This window comes from Channa argus, chromosome 8 (assembly GCF_033026475.1).
Source record: "Channa argus isolate prfri chromosome 8, Channa argus male v1.0, whole genome shotgun sequence".
Lineage (NCBI taxonomy): Eukaryota > Metazoa > Chordata > Actinopteri > Anabantiformes > Channidae > Channa > Channa argus.
In genome coordinates this window covers 23,924,883-23,947,865 of record NC_090204.1, presented here as the reverse complement: position 1 = coordinate 23,947,865, position 22,983 = coordinate 23,924,883, and the positions used below count along the sequence as shown (strand labels likewise).

Genomic DNA, 22,983 nt, shown 5'->3' with positions numbered 1-22,983 from the left:
CTTTGTCCCAAGTGCTATCACCTTGCTCCACCGCTTCCCCATCAGCAACCACTGTGCCCAGTGGTGCATTCAGACTCTCCTCCTCTGCTCTTCACTGTGTCACATGTGTCATAAACAGGTAGAAACTGCTTTATCCCCACAGCTCTACACTGTGGCCCTGAATTCCTCAGGACCCCAGATTCAAAATCACCAAAAACGCTGTTGCATCAATCTCTTTTCATTTCTTTTTGACTGATTGGCATAGTTACATGTCATTTCCCAGCTTTTCAACCATGTGTGGTCATTGTTTTTCCTATTTAGGGTTGTCATGCAGTTGCTATTATACACTCCCCTCCAAAAGTAATGGAACGCTGAGGCCAATTCCTGTATTTTGGCTGTAGACTGAAAACATTTGGGTTTGACATAAAAAAGATGATCAACATTTCAGCTTTTGTTTCCAGGTATTTACAACTCAATCTGATACACAATTTAGCAGATGGCACCTTTTGTTTGAACCCACCCATTTTTTGTGGGAGCAAAAGTATTGGAACGGACTACAAACCTTTCCAGGCTTTCACTGCAGCCTCTTTCAGTTGTTGTTTGTGTTGGGGATTCCTCCCTTCTGTCTCCTTTTCAGCAGGTAAAATATAAATAAATAAATATATGGTAAATATAGGGTTCTATATCTATAGGGTTTAAGTCTGGGGACTTACTTGGCCAGTCTACAACATTCCACTTCTTGCCCCTGATGAAGTTCTTTGTGTGCTTTCGGACATTATCTCGCTGCATGATGAAGCGTCTCCCAATCAGTTTGGTTGCACTTTCTTTAAATTGGCAGATAAAATGATTCTGTAGACTTCTGAGTTCCTTTTCCTGCTGCCCTCATGCGTTACATCGTCAGTCAAGATTAATGAGCCCGTCCCAGAAGAAGGCATGCAGCCCAAGCCATGACATTACCTCCACTGTCTACAGCAAAAATAAAGGAATTGGCTTCACTGTTCCAATACTTTTGGAGGTGGGAGTACATAGCCCTCCTGCACAACACTGATCTTTATCACTATTATCATGGTACACTTTTATACTAAGCTAACTTGGTTTATTGGCTCAGCATACTACTACTGCTATTCTTTACTATGTATATTCATATTTTATTTACATTTTACTTTATCAAGTTTTTATTCTCGTTTTATTTTGCCTCTTTGAGCATTTTAAGCTGGGTAAGGTACGGGATGACTTAAATTTCTATCTAAGTATCTTTCTTTCTTTCTTTCTTTCTTCCTAATGGCTCTTTTTCTCATTTTGTCCCTGTCAACTGTTAAACAATACATTTTAAAACTTATGCCATGTAGAAGCTCAGGGGTCTGACCTGATAGGTAATTGCTGTTTTTTAATCCATCCAACAATGGATGCATCTAACCATGCAAATGATTTAATTTTTTAAGCAATGCAGTTATTAGCTTTCTTGCATTAGAGATGAAAAGATGACTATTATATTTGTGATGTGACTCTGCCCAAATTGTACTTAGCAGCACTTCTAAAGCTGAATAATTAACATGATGCGTACTCTCTGATGAATCCGACACAATCCTAAGTGGTCTTTGGGGGTGGGAAATGCTGGAGTAAGAAGTAACATAACCAGTCACATGAAATGGTTTGATGCCATTGTGCCTGCACAGAGGCCGAAACCAAAATACTGAGCTAATGAATAAATTATATTAAACAATATATCTGCATGAGACATGTTACATAAACTCTGCAAAAAAACTACATTAGACTAAATATCCCACAAGTAATGCTTAACTCCGAAGTCACTAAAGCTGCATTATGGCTTCATTTCTGTCCTAAAGTTATGGATGATGCAAACAGTGATTAGAGATGAAGGTTCGGGCCAGTCTGCAGCCAGATAAATCTGCTTGATAGGAAGTTATTACAGATGTTGTTAGATGGATGCTGACGGCACATCAGAAATAGGACAATCGATAGTGTTTTGGGGGCTTTGACCATCCTGTTATATGCACTCATTACCAGTCAAAATGAATCGTGTCTGGAGAATCATTCTATATTGACTGTCCATTTCCCTTACAAGTATTCAAAAGAAACGTGTCTACATATCTGTGCATATTCTTCTTCATGTTCTTTATAGTGAATGATGAAAAATAAGCACAGATATTAAATTATCCTTTTCTAAGGTTTTGCCTCATTGTTCCCATTTGACTTTGAGGAGAGCTCTAACCACGGACATTCCTCACTGTGACAGCAGGTCCTATGGATTGTTTGTGCTGAAAGACGAAAGCGGACTAAATTATCAATGGTTAGAAAAGGCCTGTCTGGCTCCAGGCAGAGCAGTGTGTTGGTGATGCGTAAAAGATGCAAAAGTAAATGTCATCCCTTTTTTTTACTTGGATTTTCACATGAGCGAGTTTTCTCAGGAAGTGCATCGCTTGACATTAGTCCCATCTGGCTTTCACTCTCCTGCTTTTGACCTCCTGAGCAAACATGTTCCCAAAGTCTCCCCATCCTGTGAGGGAACACGTTAAACATACAGCTGTGTGAAAGTGCCCTCAAGTGGCCAAACAACAACCCAAAACCTGCCGTGGGGGGGTTTCGTTTGTGCATTAAGGGATTTGATGAGCAACAGAACTTTGAAACACGGTGAAGCTGTCAGGAGCAAATCAGAGCAAAGTCAATCCAATCTACTCACTTTGGAGTCCTGCAGTAGTGGAAGTTTCCTTTTACTTATACAAAAGTAGTTTAAAGGATCTGTAATGAATTCAAGTAAAGCTAACAGGAAAGAGCCCTGAAGTAAAAAATTCACTCAATGTAAATGAATATATGTAAGTATGATATAAGAATACACTATGATATTTTTTTATTCATTTATTTACGATTAGATAATGCCAGAGCGCGCGCGCACACACAAACACACACGAGCCGGAGCCCTGCCGTTGCCGTAGCAACTGCCCGGGGATTAGGAGGGGGTGGGGAGACGCCTTGAATGACTTGTGATTGGTCACATCAGGCTGTTGTTTGATCCTAACCTCCTTTTCTATTTGTTTCATCTCCCGTCACTCCAACAGGCTTCAACACGATTGGCTGATTTCTGGCGTCGCGGCCCGCCTCCCTGAATTAGCCCCTGCAGCTGCACACACAAGTTAGAAAAACGCGAGGAGGTGTTGGTTGGTGGGAGCTGCAGGTTTAGGAGTAAAACGGGGTCTGTTATCACCGACTCTCCGTGGGATTTTACTGTTCGCTTGGACTCAGACAGTAGGAAGAATGTAGAAACTTTTTATTACAGGTGGCGTCGTTGCTTCGCGATGGGGGAACCAGCAGCGACAAGGTGAGTGTGCAAAGCGCAGCTCGTGAACGTGAACTGTTAGCTAACTGATCCGCGCTAACGGCGTTTATCAAGCGTTTCTTTTTGCTAAGTTCGTAGTTTTTACTGAAACAACAGCGTAACGACAATGTGGCGACACTTTTGGATTTAAACATACTGAGGTTAACTACCGTCCACAGAGAGTTTGAGATGTCCCTGTCAGACGGTGCCTCGGACGACGACGTGCCGTCACCGTTACCCACAGAGGACATCCACAGTGGGAGCATCCGAAAGGTGGGACACCTGGACACACACACACACACACACACACCTAAATAAACACGAACTGTGGGGTTCCGTTGATAGTGTTTCATTAAAAAAACACTTATGTTTCTTTACTTGCAACATGAAAAAGCATTCAAACATTATAACCATTATAACCTTATTTTATGTCTCAAGAAACATAGCAATTGAAGTAGCCGCAGGGGACGATGGTTTATGGTGTCACGCTTTAGGTGAACTGTAAAGGTCAACACATTTTCTCTCTGAACGCTCCTCATGTTTTATACTAATACATTATTTGCACAAATTCTAAGATATCCACCTCTTAAGTTGGTGCTTCTCCACATAATGGAAAAATAACAGCAGTATAATGTGAACATGCCAAAAAAATGTCTTTGTTGAAGACTTTCAGCATCCGTCCTTTAACTTTCAATTGGTGGTTTGTGCACAGACAATTTTCGAGTTTTTCCTAAGTCCTTTGCTACCTATACAATTTAGTTTGTGCAGTGCTTCACAATGTGTTGTCTAAATGTGGGAGGTGTGCAACCACCAAACCTACAAAACCCTCCCGTATGGTGTTGTTGTTGAGCCTCTTTCTTCAGCGCACAACAGGACATTTAGAAACATTTGAGGAGCACCAAAAAGACAATGTAGAGGAATAATACATTTTTGTGTAGCTGATGTTAAGTTACCTTAAGTACTATAGTTGTGTTTGACAAGTTGCTGACAGTAGTATCTAATAATAATTTTTTGCACTTGAGTGTTTTTGTGTTGAGGAAAAACTATGGAATGAAGACTGTAGACTTGGTGAGCTTACTGATTTACATGTTGAAGAGTTGACCTGCTATGCTCAGACAAAGGCACCTGGACAGTGAAGGTTTTTTGACAGAGGCTTTTGGACTTAAACTGCACATATGTTCATTGGATTATATCCCTGTGCCGTCCTGATGCTAGTGCAGAGGTGGGAGCTCGTTTAGCAGCCTAATCCACACAGGCACTCTGAGGATTACTTAACGTACGCATGCTAAACACACAGAGAACGAAAGTGAGAAAATGAGAAACCTCCATATAGTGTATAAGTTGGCTATAAGAAAAGGGAGTATTTACAGTACAGCTGCTCCATTTGTCATGTTGTACTTGTGTTTATTTTAGAAGTGTGAAACAGCAGTGGGCTGTATGAACAATTGGTGACTTAGACATGTAACTGTCAGCTGTGGGAAAGCTTCTCTGATGTTTTTTGCCAGGATGCCTATTACAGTGAGATTTCAGAGGCCATTAACTCTTCAAACCTCCGAACACTGCTCCTAGATGTTAGCAGGTCTTTTTCTGTTCTACACATTCTGCTTGGGTTGGAGTGTGGGAGGAAACCCACTCAAGCACAGAGAGAACATGCACAGTCCGCACAGAAAGACCAGGGATTTGAACTGGGGACCTTCTGGCTCCAGGGTGGCAGTGCTAACCGTCCTACCACCCTTCAGCCTGCTGAAACAGTCTGCCTTTTTAAAAAAAATCATTACTACCACTACTACTTCAACTTCAACCATGGTTACATGATCAACAGATGGAAAACAGAAAGATCTTTCCCGGAGTTTTGATTAGTATTTTTCTCATATGTAGTTTGTTCCTGCTGGCACCTCTCTGTGCTCTTTGTAAACAAAGCACTTTTAATGCACAGGTAAACATTCCCCCAATATGGACACAAACGTGAGTTTGAAGCAAGATTCATGTGAGATACTATGTGCTGCACAGCAGACAAAGTTTAAGATGTGATGGTAGTTCAAGCTGTCGACAATGAGGGAAAAGATGAACTACAGAAACTACTGGGAAGGAAATATTTCATTCTAGTTTTTCGAGTGAAATGAGAGTTTAGTTTGGTTAGTATTTGACTTTTATTTTTTGATCACTGATATCACTGCTAAAATATATTTAGCATAAGTTTTAAGGCCTTTCCTTAATAGTGTTAATATTTTTATTTTCAATTTCTCTATTAGGGATGCGATCCATTCGCCCAGACTCAGCGCAGTAAACTGCAGCACAGACGAGCTCGTATCAACCAGCAGATCAACAAAGAGATGCGCATGAGAGCTGGAGCAGAGAATCTTTTCAAGTAAGATGCTGGCGGGAGCCTCTGTGTTTCTGTAAAATCTGTGTTTCTAATGCACTCAGATCTGTAAACTGCAGTTACGATTTGTTATGATCAAAAGATTTTATATAGTCATATTGTTCAAATGTTTCAGTGTAGTTGCAGCTCTCAAGTGAAAGTATGTTTAAAACAAGTTGCATAACCAGGTCTGTTTTTAAGATATTGTTGCCTGATAGATGCACATTTTTTAAAAAAATGTTGTGGGTTGGACTCTTGGGCTGCATTTGTTTTGACCTCAAAGTGAAGACAGCTTTTTCCCTCTGAGACGTGCTGAGAAATGCTCTTTGTGGGTTGTTCTTTGTTAAAATGTTGACTTGCTCACATTTGTGGTGGTGTCCAGTGATGGGAAAAGGTCAGAGGTCAGGTGCCTACAAAACACACACCAGCAACACCCATTTTCATGTCTCTCTGTGTGGTGCATGTTTCTGTCTCCTTATCCTGTTTTACTAGTAATTTATTTTTTTTTTTTTAAATAATGCAATACTGTGGCTGAATGCTGCATCCTTTAGGAGGATAAACACCCAACAGGGCTCATCACCCAAATGAACTGTGTTGGCTTTGTGTTTTTAAGCAGCCTTCTGGCCTTCACACAAAGATGTAAGAGTTGTACTTTTAAAGAAACTATGGAAGAAAAAATAAATGGTGGCAAACCATCAGAGTATTCTCTCTAAGAACATTAGCGTCATCGTTATCCTCTCCAGCTTCTCTTTTCCTCGGGCTTTGCTGACTCGTTATCTACTTAGATGGTAGATCAGTACAGAAGGTGAAGGAGTATGTTTGTGTGCATACAGTTACACTTTTGATGGCAGTTTTGAGAACAGTAACAACATGACTAGCTCACTGTGTAAAAGTCTGTGGACTTGCTGTCACTCCCTCATACAACTTATCAGGGGAGGAGAAGGAGTAGGAGCTGCTTAAATAAAGCAAAGAGTGACTTTCAGACTCCTTAGTGGTGTCATGTCAGCATCGAATAAGATCAACTGAGAAAATGGATCAATTAAAAGACAGCTCCCCTCACTCTTATCTCAACACTGCTGCAGCTAACGAACTTTCACAAAAGTCTTTTTCAGGATGATAAATAGCTCAACTTCTAGAATAATTTTTTATTATCCTATGTATTAGGAATCTTTTGTAAATCAGAAAAACTGAAGGACTGTTATAAAACTAAAGCTTACATTATTAGTTGATATATATATTTTTTTGGAATAATTTAAACAAGTTTATAAGGAGATACCCGAACATTATGTTCTTCTTGTTAATAATAAGCAAGAACTATAATTTAATGCTTTTTTTTTTTTTTTTTTTTTGTACTGCTTTAAAATGGTTATGAGTTTACTTTGTACTTATTTCTGATGATTTACAGACCAGAAAATGAATCATCTTTTTGTTGACTTTACAGTCTTTTTACATTTGAAAAGAAGATGTGTTTTAAAACTGGCTTAAGATATTAAATTATTATTAAAGTTGTTAATAAATAGATTAAATAACTAATTTCTTCCGATCAATATGTAGAGAGGTAGGGATTTTCCTCCCTGATTCACTGAATTCAGGCTGTTAGTCTAAAGGGTGATGACTTGGTTTACGGGAAATGAAACCAGTGCTCCTGCCCTTTCTATATGGATGGTGGGTCACAGAGACAAAGAGGACCCCCACACAGCCTGTTGGCCTGTAATCAGGGGGCTTTGTGTCTGCCTCTCGTCCTGTTCCCATGCAGAGATTCCCAGCAGAGGCCTGGAAAGCTCATCCCCCACTTATTTGTCTGGCACTGTCAGACCTTTTTACCTAGGTCTTCTCCCTTTCGGGTCAGTGGGAATAGTCCACGCAAAATGTCTCACTTTCACTTCAGTCACTGAAACAGCTGTGGAACTGGGTCATGGTACGAGTGCCAGTCGCTTGGTTGTAATGGAGGGGGGTTTATTACAAATAAAAGTGGGGTTCCATCTCTTCAGGGCTTGTGATTGGCTCATGGAAATGTCAAATGTCATGTCGTGTTTGCTGGCTGCGGGGGTCTCCGTGGGAGTTCAGCAGACAGGCAGTAAGTAGTTTAATCCGGGTTTTTACGTCACACAGTTTGATTAGAACAAAGAATAATGTTATTTAAAGACTTGTTTTCAACTTGTCTGTTGCGTCTTGTCTTTCACTTGCTGAGTAAGACATAGTTGTTTTCCCCATTGAATGCTGCAGTGCTTTTGTGCGTGTGAGAGATATTTGGCAGCCCATTTAAAGCTGACTAATCAGATTGCCCTCAGTGTGATCTCTGGTGTGTGTGTGTGTGTGTGTGTGTGTGTGTGTGTGTGTGTGTGTGAGAGAGAGAGGGGCTGAGATGGAGAGAGACAGATGAAGAGAGAGGTGAGGACTGGACAGATTAACATTATTAAAAGAGCTCAAAAGTGAGCTTTAGCTGCATGTCCAAGTCTAGTTTGGTCATGTGTTAGAGAAACACATTTCTCAGTGTCTTCACCAGTCAATGACTATCATGAAAGTAACTAACACTTAACCCCACTCAACAGCTCAGTAACATTTACACACATTTCTGGCATGAAAGATATGTAAGACTAATCTATGAAGAATAATCATCTGTTATGAAAAAAGTTGCATATTCATCTTGGATGTGTACTTGTATCTTCTTCTCTTGATGTAAAGTTAATGCACTTCACAATGTTCGACAGAGACACTGAAACCTATGTCAGGCCTCTACTGCAGCCATAACAGGAAGGGAAATAAAAGACACTCAGTTTGAATAAAAGTTTCAAGATAAAGTTACTGTAGTAACTGATTTGAGTTTAAATGATCTCTGTTGACAACTGGTTACGGTTTCACTAAACCAGGGATCGAATGGCTCCCAAGCTTTCTGAGATGCCCTCCAGTAATGTCAATAGCTAACAAAGTGTTGTTGCTGTTTGTTCCGATAAACTCAGAGCTAATGTCCTGAACACTGTCTGTTTCTCACACACAGTAAGTAAACTAGCAGCAAGCTGGTAAATGTTAAGCATAACTTTGTGCCCAAGATCTTTTTTTTTTTTTTTTTTTTTTTTAAATAGGATATCTGTGATAGATGTGAGGGTCAATTCACATGACGTCCCCATTGAAAAAGTGTTGTCTGGTGTCTGTTCAACATCAAGTAACTCGGTTTAGTTTTCTTATTACAAGACTGTACAATAGCCTGTACAAAGATTGAGCTCCAAGGTTTTGTTTAAGTATTGAATAAATATAGCCACCATGAGCTCTCAACAGGCAGCTTGGACAGTAATTGCAGTGTTGAAGGGTTTTTTTTTTTTAGTTGTTTACTACATGTATACATGCTGTTTGTAGCCAGTGCCTAACTTGTCTGTTAATCATAAATTGTGTAGACATTGTCCTTGTATGTTCACTCATATCATTGAATTTTAATGGTTGCATAATTAAGGGGATTTCTAGGGCAACTTGACCAGCTCAGTGTATATCAGCAGTCACCATGGTAACTCAGTGATGCCTCAGAGTTCCAGAAAGATTGTGTGTCATCGACCTTAGTGGGGGCTGTCTTTAATCAGCACTAAGAGGAGGATCTTGGACTGAATGAGGAGTGGATGACGGTGGAGAGAGAGATGCATAAATTAAATACAGACTCGTAATAAAACATACTTTATAGTGGTAAATGGATCTTATTTATTATTTAATTTCTTTTCTTTTAAGGCTGAATAAGGGTTCACATTTTATTACAGAAGTGTAAGACATTTTGTGTAAATTGTCAAATTTAGAGCTGTTTTCTTTGTACACACATCACTCAAGAACAGGTTTGTTGTTGTATTCTTGTTATGACTTGTTGTTGTTATGACAGAAAACCTGCAGTTTGCTTCTTCAATCAATTAGTACCATGCTGACTTGGCATAAAGTCAACTTAACTTTGTTGTAACAAAGGGGTGTTTGTGTCTGTGTGTCTGTGTGTGGGTGTGGGTGTGTTCGTGCTCTGCAGGGCGACTACCAACAACAAGGTGAAGGAGACGGTGGCTCTTGAGCTCAGCTTTGTCAACTCTAACCTGCAGCTGCTCAAAGAAGAGCTGGAGGAGCTCAACAGCAACATGGAGGTCTACCAGACAGAGAGGTAGACATTTCTGACACATACACAGGACATAAAAAAAATCCCACCATTTTATTATCTCTATATGCAATACAGGTCACACTCTGAAGTCTAATGATTATTAGAACAGGCGGAAACCAGCATCAATTACATTTGTATTTACACTGGGTATGTGGCTTTATCGTTATCTTTGTGAACCTATTTATTTTACAGACAAACAAAATTGCACTTTGTAAAGTTTCTCTATTAATAGGATTGTTGTAAGAAAGGTAAAACTACAGGTTAGAAATAAATCCCAGTCAGAGTTATGGTTATGTCATAACCCATGTTAATGTGTGTGTGTGTGTGTGTGTGTGTGTGTGTGTGTGTGTGTGTGTGTGTGTGTGTGTGTGTGTGTAGGTAGATAGCCTCAGATCTTGGTAGGAATAAATCCCCTGATTAGTTTTATTAATGACCATGTGGTGTGTGTTTGTGTTCAGTGATTGTGGGGGTGGGGTCATTGGGCTATAAGAGTACATACTTGGCTTTAGCTGCGCTAAGCTGTACTAGCTGGCCCAGTGCACTGGCAGCAATGTGCCTGTTGGGTTTGAGGACGAGCAGATGGCTGCGCTGATTTCAAAGCTGGATCATGGCTGTTGCCTGCACTGTGTTGGTCTTTACTTAGTGGAACCTGTAAAACACTTTACACATTGTATATATTTCTGTTCACAGCGAGTCCATCAACGTTCCTCTGATCCCACTTGGCTTAAAAGAAACCAAAGAAGTGGACTTCACCGTTGCTATCCAGGTGAAGATGGGTTTTGAGTTTTATTATTATTGTATAATACTGACCAACACCAGGAGAGAAAACCTTCTAATCCTTAGATCTTTGCGCCAGTGTCCCAATAAATATAGACCTGATTTAAGACCCTGTTTATTGTTTACAAGTCTTTTAATAGTCTGGGTGCAAAACAGATCAGTGATGTGTCCACCAAGTACAAACTAGGATAGAGTCCCAGATTAACAGGGATTAAAGACTCGTTATTCCACTGCTTTTAAAGAGTGAAAATTTATTCCTTGCTGTAATATTTACATTCATTGGCCACTTTATTAGGTACACATGTACAATGTAATACATAATTCTACTCTATTAAGTGGAGTCATACTGAAGTGCTTTATAAAAAGAGATGGTTCTAATGTTTTGGCCACCTCATTCATCTTAGAAAGGTTTACCTAAAGTGGCCATTGAGTGTATGTTCGGATTTAATGTCATGTCTGTACCTTTCCTATTATACTTGTAGCTGCATTCTTATGCAATTTTGAATTCTTTTTTTCATTCTTTTTTTTAACATGTTAGTGATTTACATAAAGCAAGTTGAATCACTTCTGTCTGTGAAATGTACCATAGAAATAAACTTGCCTTGCAGGACTTCATCTGTGAGCACTATGGAGAAGACATCTCCCTCTACGACAATGAGATCAAAGAGCTTATGGAGCTCAGACAGGTTAATAAATGCACTCCTGCATCTTGCTTCAGCATCATGTTTTTTAACTTGCTTGCAGAAAGTAATCATAGCTCTGTAGAGTAGATCTACCTGTTAAAAAAAATAAAAATCTAATATTTGTTTGGTTTGTCTATGGACCAGGCCATGCGAACACCCAGTCGTAACCAGGCTGGACTGGAGCTGCTCATAGAGTACTACAACCAGCTGTACTACTTAGACCAACGCTTCTTCCCTCCTCACAGGAACCTGGGTGTCCACTTCCACTGGTAGGATGTGTCCATAGTCATTTGTTTAACGGGAGCAATGCGATAGTTCAGTGTGTGTATATACAGAGTGTGTAATACAGTATATATTTAAATGTAAAAGTGTACTTGTAGATCATAATTACCAGTTTATAAAAAAACTTCATGAAGCAGTTTCATACAGTCAAGAAACAAAAAAGAAGTGACTTATGCAATTTATTCATTACTTCATATTTAATGTTTCTCAGGTATGACTCTCTGACAGGTGTCCCATCATCCCAACGTGCATTAGCCTTCGAGAAAGGCAGTGTGTTGTTCAACATTGGTGCTCTGTACACACAGATTGGAGCACGGCAGGACCGCTCTGCAACACCTGGCATAGACAGGGCTATAGATGCCTTTCAGCGAGCTGCAGGTACTAAAGCGACACGTCGCTCAATGTTGCAACATTGTGCATTTGTCTTCACACGGGAACAGCAGAACCTGTTGACCATATCATAAGTTTACTATACAATGAGATGCCATTTATTGATACAAATGGGTAAATATTCCATAAAAAAACAGAAGTTTTGCATTTTGTTTAATGTATTGTGTTCTGTGTTTAGGTGCATTTAATTACCTTAAGGAGAATTTCTCCAATGCACCAAGTTTGGACATGAGTGGCCCATCGCTCTGCATGTTGGTTCGGCTGATGGTCGCCCAGGTGCAGGAGTGTGTGTTTGAGCGTGTCACTCTCACCACAAAGGACACACACTTCACCTCCCAACTCTGCTTGGCACAAGAGGCAGCACGGGTTAGTGCACGTCTGTTGGTCTTGGCAGTTCTGATGATATCCTGCAGTTGTCACTCTGAACACGTTGGTCTCCTGTCTCCGCCAGGTATCAGATGTCTACTTGTTAGTGCAGCAGACCATGACGCAGCCTCTGATGAAGGACTATGTTCCATTCTCATGGGTGTCTATGGTTCAGGTCAAAGCTGAACATTTCCGAGCTCTCTCACACTACTACGCTGCTGTTGCACTGTGTGATCACATGTGTAAGTACAGACAGACACACACGCATCTTTTTCACATTTCAACTCTGGACATTGTCTGGAGTCATGTTTCAATCATGGGAGAAACTGTGTGTAGGAGGCACGACGTCCAAAAAAAGGCTGTTTTCTTCTCACTTTCAATACTCCTGACATTTTGGACAGAGCACAGGCTCACGCATATAATACAGGTAAGATATAAAGGGGGATTGCAGAATAAAGCCTAGATAATACTGTCTCACTCGAACATTTGTGTCCACATACACCCTCTGTGTGTATGTGAGTGAAGCCCCTTTCAGAGATGAACCGACTGTCCCCTGACTTTTTTAATAGTGTATATGTGAACATAAATGTCAGAGTGAGATGCCCCCATCATTGCCTGTTATGTGCCTAAGTTCATCCGTGTAGCATCTCGCTCTGTCCCGAATTGTCAGGAGGATCTAAAGCAGGCAAGTGGGCTTGTTGATGTTTCCATTACTGGACTGTGATTGTTGCAGTCAAATGACACTTTATTAGATAAATAGCTTGGATGTGCTGTAAAAGTGTTTTCACAGATTTTTGGCAACATTTATAAAGCGATGTTGTACTGAAGTGCTTGTTGACGTGCTTAGTTTTAGCATTGCCGTGGAAACGGTGATTTAATGATACGGTTCTACCATGGACAAACACAGCAGTTCTTAACCAGTGTGCAAGCTGAATCAGCTCTGAACCAGCTCTAGCATCAGCCCATCACCAAGTGTGTGTGTTGGTCGAAAAAACGTATTGTTTAATGCTTTCCCTTATTTTAATTTATGTCTTCTGTGGTGTAGCGACACCTGAACTAGTGGATGAGGAAGCAGAGAAGACCTTCCTTCAGTTCTATGTCAGCATTCCAGATGGTCCATCACTCAATCAGGTTTTACAAGACCCTGAAAAAAGAAGAAAGCTTGGTAAGTTCACATGTACTGTGTGTGCAGCCAGTTACATTCCAGTCAGTTTCTAGTGCCAATTAATTTATTCTGGGTTTAATCATCAAATTAATGTTTGCAGGTAAAGCCCACTTGCGTTGTGCAGTTATCAGACATGAAGAGGCCATGCGTGTCCACAGTCTATGTAAGATCCTTAGGAAGATGGACATCCTCCAGGATGTCCTGTCTCTGGCACACAAACGCTCTTTGGACAGATACTCAGAGCTAGACAGAGAAGACGATTTTGATGAAACTGCAGAGGCTCCAGATATACAGTGTAAGTCTTACAGTAAATATTAGCATTTAAAGTATGATTAATCAGTTACCGACTCTGGATTTCTTTGTACCCAGCTCAAACACATCAAAAGCCAGACATCATTCCACCCAACTTCTCTAAAGTCCAAGTGACTGATATCTTCCAAAGACTGGTAAATATATGCTGAAGATATAATAAACAGTTTACCAACTGCAATATCTTGTGTTTGTTGAGTTAAAAGGTCACTGTTCCATGTGCTGCAGGGGCCTCTGTCAGTGTTTTGTGCAAGGGCTCGGTGGGGGCCGGTGCGTGTGATCTGCCTGCCGAGGAGAGAGGGTGGACTGGGCCTAACACTCCGAGGAGACTCCCCTGTTCTGGTGGCTGGAGTAGTACCAGAAGGCTGTGCAGCAGTAAGTCTGTTACATCTCCATATCCTGCTAATCTAATCTGATCTGATACTTTATTCAGTATATTTACATTTATGACTTATTTACGGGACAAACTATTTGATTAATGGAAACTGAAGTAGTTTTGCAATTTCTGGAATAGGTTTGAGGTCGATTTTATTAAATCCCCTTTAAGCTTTACAGATGTGGAGTGTTGTGAATTGTAGAACGTGCATTTAATTTCTGCTTCCAGATGGTTTCATTTTCAGCTAATTGAGGATTGTTAAATGCCATACTCCTATTAATTTACAAAAGAAACGTGAAAGTATCAGAGGGTTGGTGTGTTGTTCAGGAGGCAGGACTGAGGGAAGGAGACTACATAGTGGCAGTGGATGGACAGGACTGTAAATGGGCCAAACATGGTGAGGTGGTCCACATGCTGAAGAGCTGCACTGACAGAGGAGTGGAGCTACGTGTGGTCACATTGCACTCGCATGATACACAGGTAGGTGTGTGTGTGCATGCGTGCACATTGTCAGTAGCTGTTTCAGGGTGTGTACCCATTCTCACCTTCGGGGATTGTGTATGTCAACAGGTAGAGAGGAGAGCCATCATGGTGTCCCACAGCAGTGATAAGGAAAACACTCGACAGCACCTGCTGAGTGGGGCGAAGGGCCAGAGCTCTGCCTCCCTCTTGAACTGGAACAGGAAGAAGAAGAGAGAAGGCAGTGGCGTCGCTAAGAGATCAGGAAGCACTTTCAGTTTGTCGTTCGGAAGCATCCGAGACACAGAGTCAATGTACTGAGACGTAACTGCAGAGGAAGCACTCAGGGAACCACAGCAGTGGAGTACACACAGTTTAAAACACCAACACGTGTTGCTGTACTGAGAGCAGTGAGAGCTGCATCACCAAGAAGCACAAGTTTAGTTCAGTACAAACATTGATCCTGACACACAGTTCAGTGTGTCGGACGCTGTGTTAGCCACTTAAATATGTTGACGCACACAAGCCTTGTAAGTCAGAAGTGTCAAACCTGAAGGTCTGCTGAGACAGGATGCAGTGTCTGAGATTATGGAGAAGAACTAGAGTCTGAGTCTTGAGTTTAGTCTGAGCTGGACACAAACATATCTGTTGACAGAGACAGATGGAGGAGGATCATCTGTTCTGCTTCAGACAGAAAGCAATGGGCAAAAACGCTGCTAGAAAGGCAAAAGTGCTCAAACCTAAGAACATTAAAAACACAAGGTCCTAACAAGTGAATGACTTAAGAACACTGGAAGATAGATAAGGTATTTAACATTAACTTCACTTTTTGAAACTTAAGATTGAATGGTTTAAGAACCTTTTTTCCTCCTTTCAACCTTTTCGGAGCTTAAAGTAGGATTGTCAATTGTTTACAAACAAACCTAGATGAAGAATCACTGCTTCACAAAACCAGATGTTTTAGTGCTCGACTTGCTGTAGATCAGCACATCTCAGGTATTAAACCTGTACAGCTTCTACATGCTGCGCCCACAATGTGCTATTATGTTGTGCACCTGCAAAATCACCCAGGCAATTTTAAACAGTCTTACATAAAAAGTATGTAATAAGACTGAAAGGCAGATAAACATTTCTAATTACTGCGAAGTGGTATCTAAGGTTACACAGTACTGCTTTTAATTACCCAAGTACTCAAGAAACCCTCCATTACCAGATTTGGATTGGTCATTATGTCAGTGTTTTGGGTTTTTTTTTTAATACCTTTTAGATTTAAAGCACTTCAGAGTTTTGATCTAATGCGTTGTTTTTTTAAATGCACTGTGAATAAGGTTCTAATTCCTGAATTAACTGCAATAATGAATATTCACATTCAGAGATTTTGTATGTGAAATATGAGACAGATCCAGCAGGATAACTAAGACATGGTATGATTTTTTTCAATGAGTTGTTTTGTCCAGCCACTGCACTGTATGTTACGGTACGACTGTTGAACTTGCAGGACTTTGAGAACAAGAGTTGTAGCACGTTCTTGTTCAGTCCATCTTAAATTGTATGTTTTTGTTGTCTGTGCCATCTTGGTCCATAGTCGTAAGTATAGAAAGCCACTGCTACAGGAGAATGTCAACCACATTGTGGTGTGATGCTTTTCTAGTTTTCCTGTTTCCATGTCAACAATGAGTGTAGATATTACAGATTTCAATCCGAAAGTTACTTGATGATCAAAACTTTTTGGCTTTCTGTACTCAAATGTGTATCGAAGTTGTATTTTGTCCTGTTTAAATCTCATCCCCCACTGACTACTTGGGGTTTGCACTGTGTTTCATTTATTAAAAACAATAAGGAAAAAGATAACTACCAGCTACATCTGATTTAATGTTTGACATTTTAACAAGTTAACGAGCTGAAATTTATACTTTACGGGACACAGTAAATGCTTATTCAACTATTTAATCCTAGTCTGGCATTATTTTTTAATAGTTGTAAAGTTTTAGTCAGGTTAGCTTTACATAGTAATTAAAGATGCACATAACTTGCATGTATTCAATATTTTGTCTTAAATTGAATTTTTGAATTGAAATTTGAATTAGCCATAGTGCTGCAGGAGCAGGAGCCCTCTTCTTAGTTGAACCTTAAACAAGCTACAAATTTGTGCCAAATTCTATTAAAAGTCAGACTTACAGCAGCATTAGGTGATGACGAGGGGCCAATAAATTCTGGGTCACTCATGTTTGCATGAATTCTTACTTTGAGTGGAGCTTGTGGACAGTTGTTGGCGGATGTGGCAAACACGAGGAAGTGCTGTCTGCTTCCTTGGATGTGTACAAACGGCCTCACCTGCAGTTGTATGCTGGAAAAAAAGGGGAAAAAATGTCAGTAAAAGTACAGTAAAATAAATCCAAAAGCTCATACGTTGGTGCACAAGGTCTCTACTGGCCAAAGGTGTCAAGTACTAAAGTAGAAGTAAATGTACTTTTTGGATTTTGTTTACATTTACACTTACTACATTACATCTATTTGATTGGTGGAATAAACTGTGGCTGAGGCACCTGTCAGTGCAGAATATCAGCTCCACTTCTACCTGCTGCTGTATAGTACGCAGATCTTTGTCCTTTAGTATTTAATAAATACTATATTCACTTTGACCCTTGTAGAGTCACTAACCTAACATCAGAGTACAATCTACTCTGTTCGCTTGTGACACAGTGCATACCTGCAAGAGTCATCTCCAGGAGGAGGTCTGGCTCTCAGCGTCTCCATCATCTTCATCACCACACATCTGCTTGGATGTTCTGAGTCAGTGCTGCTGCTGTAAAAAGCCACTAATTTAAAGCGATGACACCTCAAAGTAATAAATAATGCTGTGGTAGATAACTGGGCACCGTGCAGATTGCAGAGATCTGGGAATGCAGCAGCATGGAGCAAGGAACCTGAGCAGTGAGTCCGTACACGTTGCATCACCAGGTCTCCACAATGAGAAATGTAAGGACCATCATAAAGTAGAATTATCCTTTAAAGTGATATCACACACACATTTCTAATACCAAAGCCCTTGAAACCCTCGATGGAGGCAGACCATCATATCATCAACAGAGACATTTCTTGCACCAAATTACGATGAAACTGCTCCACAACACCCGCCCACTGTAAAATTACAGGTTTGATACTTTCCTGTGTCAGCTTCAGACTTCATGGGGGAAAATCTGGCCCACTGTTAAAAATATTTGGTGAATTTCAGCAGAGTATTGATCAGATTTCAGAACTGGGGTTTTTGCAGATGATTTATTGGATGTTAGGTTTCGGGGAAAGCTGCAGGTCTAAACAAAGTCCTTCTGCTCACTGTGATGAGGTTGGATACAGTGTTAATCGTGACTGTATTATTCTCCCGTGGTTGCATATTTATACAGAATGGAAAAAAAAGTCCCAGACAGAGTTCGTGGCCTCATGAGAACGTCTTTATCTGTTGGAAGTTGCTGAGCAAACATGGACACATCCACCTGTGAATTTAAATGAAGACCAGCAGGTGGTCTGATGGTGACTTCAGTCTAAATCTGGTCTCCCTACGATCCTGTGGCGGTGACTGATGGGCCCAGGCCGCTCTGCTCCAGCTCTGCTATCACTGACATGTGTTTGAAGTCTGCTGGGTGGTGGTTGAACGTCTCCACCAGTTGGTACGTCTCCTGCCGCTGCGTCCCATAGAATAGCTGCACCTGATTGGCCAAGCACTGCGCTTGGTGGACAGTCTGGGGAAGAGGACAGGGAGCAGAGGACAGGCCTTTTAATATACAGATTATATGTAAACCTGTAGTTTTGCTGGCCAGGTCTAATACTACAAATGGCCAAAGGTATGTGGACAAGGACTGAGTCAGGGAGTGTGAGGCCACAAATGTCGAGGACTTACTATAAACTTGGGGTCCATCTCAGCTGTCATGAGGACCACGCCCTTCTCCTCCTTGAGGTCTGGGTAGTGGTAGAGGATCAACTGACTGGGAGCATTCTCCCCCAGCATCTGGACACAAACGGGGACAAGAAGCTGCAGTTAATACGTCAGGTTAACCTTTACTTACTCCGTTTTTTTCAGAAAAGTTTTTCCCCAGACTCAACACCAGGGTCAACACCAGAGCAGCCGCAGCCACAGGGGCTCGCTCAAAGACACCTGGTGCGTGGGCTGAGATGTGGTCCTGCAGACTTCTGCACCCTGAAGCGCCACCCAATGATCCACCAGGCCACTAACTCAAATGAGTAACGCTGCATGTTCTAATCCTGGATGAGATCATCCAGTCATGTCGCTTCTTCAAACCCACTTTAGAATTGGGTCAGAAAAGCTGGATTTAATTATCTGAGCTAATTCTGTGCTCTCATGGACGTTGGGAAGATGTTATACATCTTTAGACTCCGTTGTCAACAGGTTTCCCACTGGCTACAGCCTCCATGAATGGATGGATGTCATAGATGTCCAACCTCTGGCCCCCCCTCAATAAAATGTTAAGGTGCTGGAGAAACATTTCACTAAAAACCATGACGGTTCAATTGAAGGCATCAGTGTAGGAAGAGATGTACCTGGACGTTGATGAGGGAGGTGAAGTGGAGCTCATGTCCGGACCATTGCCCCAGAAAAAACTCATAACCCTCTTTCTGAGGCAAAGCGTACAGAAACTAAGGGAGGAGGAAACCACAGAGAGAAGTCACCATGGTGATGAGTTACAAATGTTTAGAGGAAACATGTGACACATGAGGCTGAGTGGAACGAGGAAAATGTGCCTTACGATGCGAATATTAACATCAGGCATTAGATTGCTGCCCGATTTTAACTAAATTCTCTCTCATGTTGGAGGAAAAAAAACCTCAGACCATTTTTACTTTTTGCTTCTGTGTGAGCAGCAGTGATCTTACCATGGGGCAGGACCTGCACCTGCTGATAATCACCTGGTAGATCTGTGCCTGTCATAGAAAGGGAAGCAGGTCAGAACAAGTCCGTCTCGGAATAAAAAGCCGTGGTTGCAGTATGATACAGAGTTATGGCTCTGAAACTATAACTTCCAGTGTCGTGCAGTCAACAGTCATTAGCTTTGAACAAACAAACTTTGAACACTAGGAGACGAATTCTGCGTCAACTCACCGGGATGACGGCACTGATCGTGTCCTTGGTTGAATAATATTTCATCCAAAGCTGAGAAAAAAAATTAAAACAAACACAATAGGTCAAAACAAAACTAGAGAAATGCTGCAAGCACTTCACGTCGCACATGAATCAGCAAGGCTCCTTCACTTTACTCCAAAGTTCAACCTGAACTTTGTTCCACTGAACATCAAACACCCAGCTATTCTGAGAGGGAGGTGGACCGACAACTCATTCACTGTTATTCTAACTGAAATGACAGAAGCAGTGAGAGGAAGACAGAGACAGAGGTTGGGACATGTTTGAGGCTCACCTCTGCAATCTCCTCACCCGTCTTGTCCCTGATCATCTCCAGGTTGAGGATGGAGTTCAAAGTCTGAGGGACACATCACAGTTTGTTGCAAAAACACACTTCAACTCTTTAATCAAATCAGCACAAACAGGCAAAAGGATTACAGAGCTACAAATATGATATTACAACAATTCATTTAATTTTACTGCTGTAAAAAATGAAAATACAGAAAACGTTAATTCATCAAACTAATATATTTACTCTGAATAAACACGCAGAATTTGCCCATTTCAGACTTTTAAATGTGGTGTGACACTGTTCAATCTCTCAGCGTAGGTTTCTTCTTTGTTATGCTGAGGAATTTGTAATTCTTTATTTTATAATATTGGTGATTAAAAAATAAGCTTAATTCAACACAATGCTAATCAGAGGCATGAAACAGAAGAAAGAAAAAAAAAAAGATTGATCTTAAAAAGGAAGTAAAACTACAGGACAAACTCATCTCACCTTGTTCTTTGTAAAACTTGCAGATGCTTCATCCCCAGAGGCCATTTTGTCTTTTTTCTCCAACTAAAATAATATCACAACAAACAAAATACCTTAAAATACGGAACATTCAACTTTCTTCTGATAAATCTGAGCTTATGGGCTTTACTTTCTCTACTGAGGACATTTCAATGCTTGTTACCAGTGTGATGTCAAATCGATGAGATAAAGGGTAAAGACATTCAATGCTTCACAATGCTTCCACCCCAAAACACACAATCTCTACAACATTACAGTACAGTGGGGAGTGTTTATATTTCTGGCTTTAATTTGTGATTTCCAGGACTTTCAAATAATTTTTCCACAGAATTCAGTTATGCAAGGCCTGGATCATACTCCACCTCCTGCTCCATGAGTCGGACAAACTCTGCCTGCTTGGAATGTCCAAGCACCTCCTCCTTGGCCTCATGCCGTCTCTCCAGCCGCTCCTTGTACTCCTGTGGTTTTGCACTGAAAACAAGTCAAACATCGGTGAAAGCACCATACTGAATGTTTTCCCCCAAATAAGTAAAAGCTGGTTGCTTAGCATCAGTTTTCTGTTACAATCTGTTTACACATTAACGGGTCATATTCAGTTTGCATTGGAATAACTCATCCACAGGCATTTGATGAGCTTATAGTCGACCTGCTCCTCCAGAGTTTCTTAGAATTATGTTATCTGAGCTGAAAAACTCCTCCTGATGATGTCATCCACAGGAGCTGGTTAAAGCTTATCGCCATAATTTATCCTATCTGATTAAAATGCAGGAATATTCATTTTACATTCAAGGGAAAAAAAACAAGGAAGATGAACACATCTTCCTTATCTTTGAGAAATTACAGTGTTTTCAGACATTTCATAGACAAACAGATTATTAAGAGGATAATCTGTAGATTTAGGGGCAGCTCTAGCTCAGCTAGTAGGGCAACTGGCATGTGGCTGTGTGTAAATGGTAGGATGAGAAGCAACAATGCTTTGCAAACAAGGCTTTGGATAAAAGCGCTATATAAGCGGAACAGTTACCATTACAGTCATAAACAAACTGTTAGTCATGGACAGATTGCTGAACAGGTCACCTGGGGCAGGCACAGGGGTCACCTGCATAAGACCATGTGTGTGAAGGGAGTATTTGTTGTTTGGAAGTCACAGAGCTAAGCTAAACCACCAAAGCTAACTTTAAAACAAAGACAGGCAGGGACAAATTAAAAACAGGAGATACAATTTTCAGACAAAAAAAAAAAAAAAAAAAAAGAGTGAGAAAAGAACACAGATTGACCAGAGACTGTGATGATGGTCTTAGTCATTCTTCTCCAGAGTCTTAGGGTTGGGAGGTCAATGCCCAGGGGGCCCATTTCACATAACCTGTCCAAGCTGCCGACTAACCAGAAGCAAACACTCACAGCGTATTTCTTGTTGTTATTGAACGCATTTTTTTTTTAATAAGGGCACAGTATTGCATTAAATGGTACATTCCAAACGGTAATTGATGCAGGAACCCATTCAGGATCCACCTGGCCAAACCTTTAGAAGCACCTCTTCTTGTAATACAGTTCAGTACAACTCCACGGGCCACTTTGACCTCAATAATTACCACACAGTAGACTTATCACCTTTAACAGTTTCAACCTAAAAAACTAATTCTAACCTTGTAAAAGTTTACAGTATTGGACTGCATTAGATAGCTCCGGTGCTCATAACAGTTTATGGATCAAAAGGTCGAGGACTTAATTGGGCCCAGAATTCGAGACTTGAAACATTTTGAAATTAAAGTCAAGAGCGCAGATTGCACAGCTGACAATGAAGGGTCCCTGAACGCACCAGCGCTTAATTAGAATTTCGATATAAAATATTCTGAGACGTCCTTCAAAGTATTTGTCTAAAAACTAATGACTTTGAAAACAACATACTTTCTATTAAAAATCCGGATGTCTCAGTGAAAAACCGTGCGTTAGTTAGATAACTAGCTCCCTAACCTGCGCAGCTTCTGGATCTTGTCCTGGTACTTGCTGTAGTACGGGTTCTCTTCTAGATCCGGCTCCTTCCGCACTGAAAAAGTTCGGAACTGCACCGGGACCAGCCCGGGGATCAACGTCCTGATGCCGGTGGCCCTGACCGCTAACATTCCCCGGTACAAACATGACATTTGTACCATAGCCGCCGCCATCTTTCCATCGCCTCCGTCCCACATCTATAATGTTCCGACGGTAACGACTTTTATTAGTTCCGCGAAAAGACGAACATGAGTAGATCAGTATTGTTAATCAAAAGTTTATGTATTAAATAGGAAAACAAAAATATTGTGTAATATATTTTGAAGTAGTAAACTGTGTATTTTTAACTATTAATCCTTAAATTAATAACTACAGATAAATAAATCAGAGGGACAGCTCATGTTAGATGTTTTGGAGATAAAGTCAGAGAGGCCAGATTGAGGTGGTTTGGACATG

At 40.8% G+C, this 22,983-nt stretch overlaps 2 protein-coding genes and 1 long non-coding RNA gene across 3 annotated transcripts; 1 reads left to right on the top strand and 2 right to left on the bottom strand.

Annotated features, from left to right (window-relative positions):
- The first annotated feature begins 3,123 nt into the window (after positions 1 to 3,123).
- Positions 3,124 to 16,453, top strand: rhpn1 (rhophilin, Rho GTPase binding protein 1). Its single transcript, XM_067513379.1, has 16 exons — positions 3,124 to 3,316; positions 3,493 to 3,586; positions 5,566 to 5,681; positions 9,670 to 9,798; positions 10,486 to 10,561; positions 11,181 to 11,258; positions 11,400 to 11,524; positions 11,749 to 11,915; positions 12,106 to 12,293; positions 12,379 to 12,535; positions 13,339 to 13,458; positions 13,559 to 13,753; positions 13,828 to 13,904; positions 13,996 to 14,142; positions 14,471 to 14,627; positions 14,718 to 16,453. The coding sequence occupies exons 1-16, from the start codon at positions 3,294 to 3,296 to the stop codon at positions 14,921 to 14,923; spliced, it is 2,055 nt and encodes a 684-aa protein (XP_067369480.1). The 5' UTR covers positions 3,124 to 3,293; the 3' UTR covers positions 14,924 to 16,453.
- LOC137131709 (uncharacterized) lies at positions 11,845 to 14,817 on the bottom strand. Its single transcript, XR_010915022.1, has 4 exons — positions 14,689 to 14,817; positions 13,574 to 13,701; positions 12,120 to 13,437; positions 11,845 to 11,983 (listed from the first exon to the last, which is right to left on the bottom strand). It is a non-coding gene; the product is annotated as an uncharacterized lncRNA (long non-coding RNA).
- Positions 16,454 to 17,866: 1,413 nt separating the features above from the next.
- Positions 17,867 to 22,744, bottom strand: atpaf1 (ATP synthase mitochondrial F1 complex assembly factor 1). Its single transcript, XM_067513380.1, has 9 exons — positions 22,510 to 22,744; positions 20,898 to 21,006; positions 20,518 to 20,580; positions 20,032 to 20,094; positions 19,719 to 19,769; positions 19,493 to 19,540; positions 19,160 to 19,255; positions 18,501 to 18,608; positions 17,867 to 18,342 (listed from the first exon to the last, which is right to left on the bottom strand). Exons 1-9 carry the CDS (start codon positions 22,722 to 22,724, stop codon positions 18,160 to 18,162), a joined length of 936 nt encoding a protein of 311 aa, XP_067369481.1. The 5' UTR covers positions 22,725 to 22,744; the 3' UTR covers positions 17,867 to 18,159.
- Between the last annotated feature and the right edge of the window lie 239 nt (positions 22,745 to 22,983).

Bases quoted from the DNA above. Each gene is read 5' to 3' on its own strand.
- rhpn1 (XM_067513379.1), top strand. From the start codon at position 3,294: ATGGGGGAACCAGCAGCGACAAG. The intron at 11,525-11,748 runs GTAGGATGTGTC...AATGTTTCTCAG, and splicing joins CTGGGTGTCCACTTCCACTG to GTATGACTCTCTGACAGGTG. The intron at 14,628-14,717 runs GTGTGTGTGTGC...GTCAACAGGTAG, and splicing joins CTCGCATGATACACAGGTAG to AGAGGAGAGCCATCATGGTG.
- atpaf1 (XM_067513380.1), bottom strand. From the start codon at position 22,724: ATGTGGGACGGAGGCGATGGAAAGATGGCGGCGGCTATGGTACAAATG. The intron at 21,007-22,509 runs GTTAGGGAGCTA...ACTTGTTTTCAG, and splicing joins AAGATCCAGAAGCTGCGCAG to TGCAAAACCACAGGAGTACA. The intron at 18,343-18,500 runs GTAAGTCCTCGA...CCTCTTCCCCAG, and splicing joins AGATGGACCCCAAGTTTATA to ACTGTCCACCAAGCGCAGTG.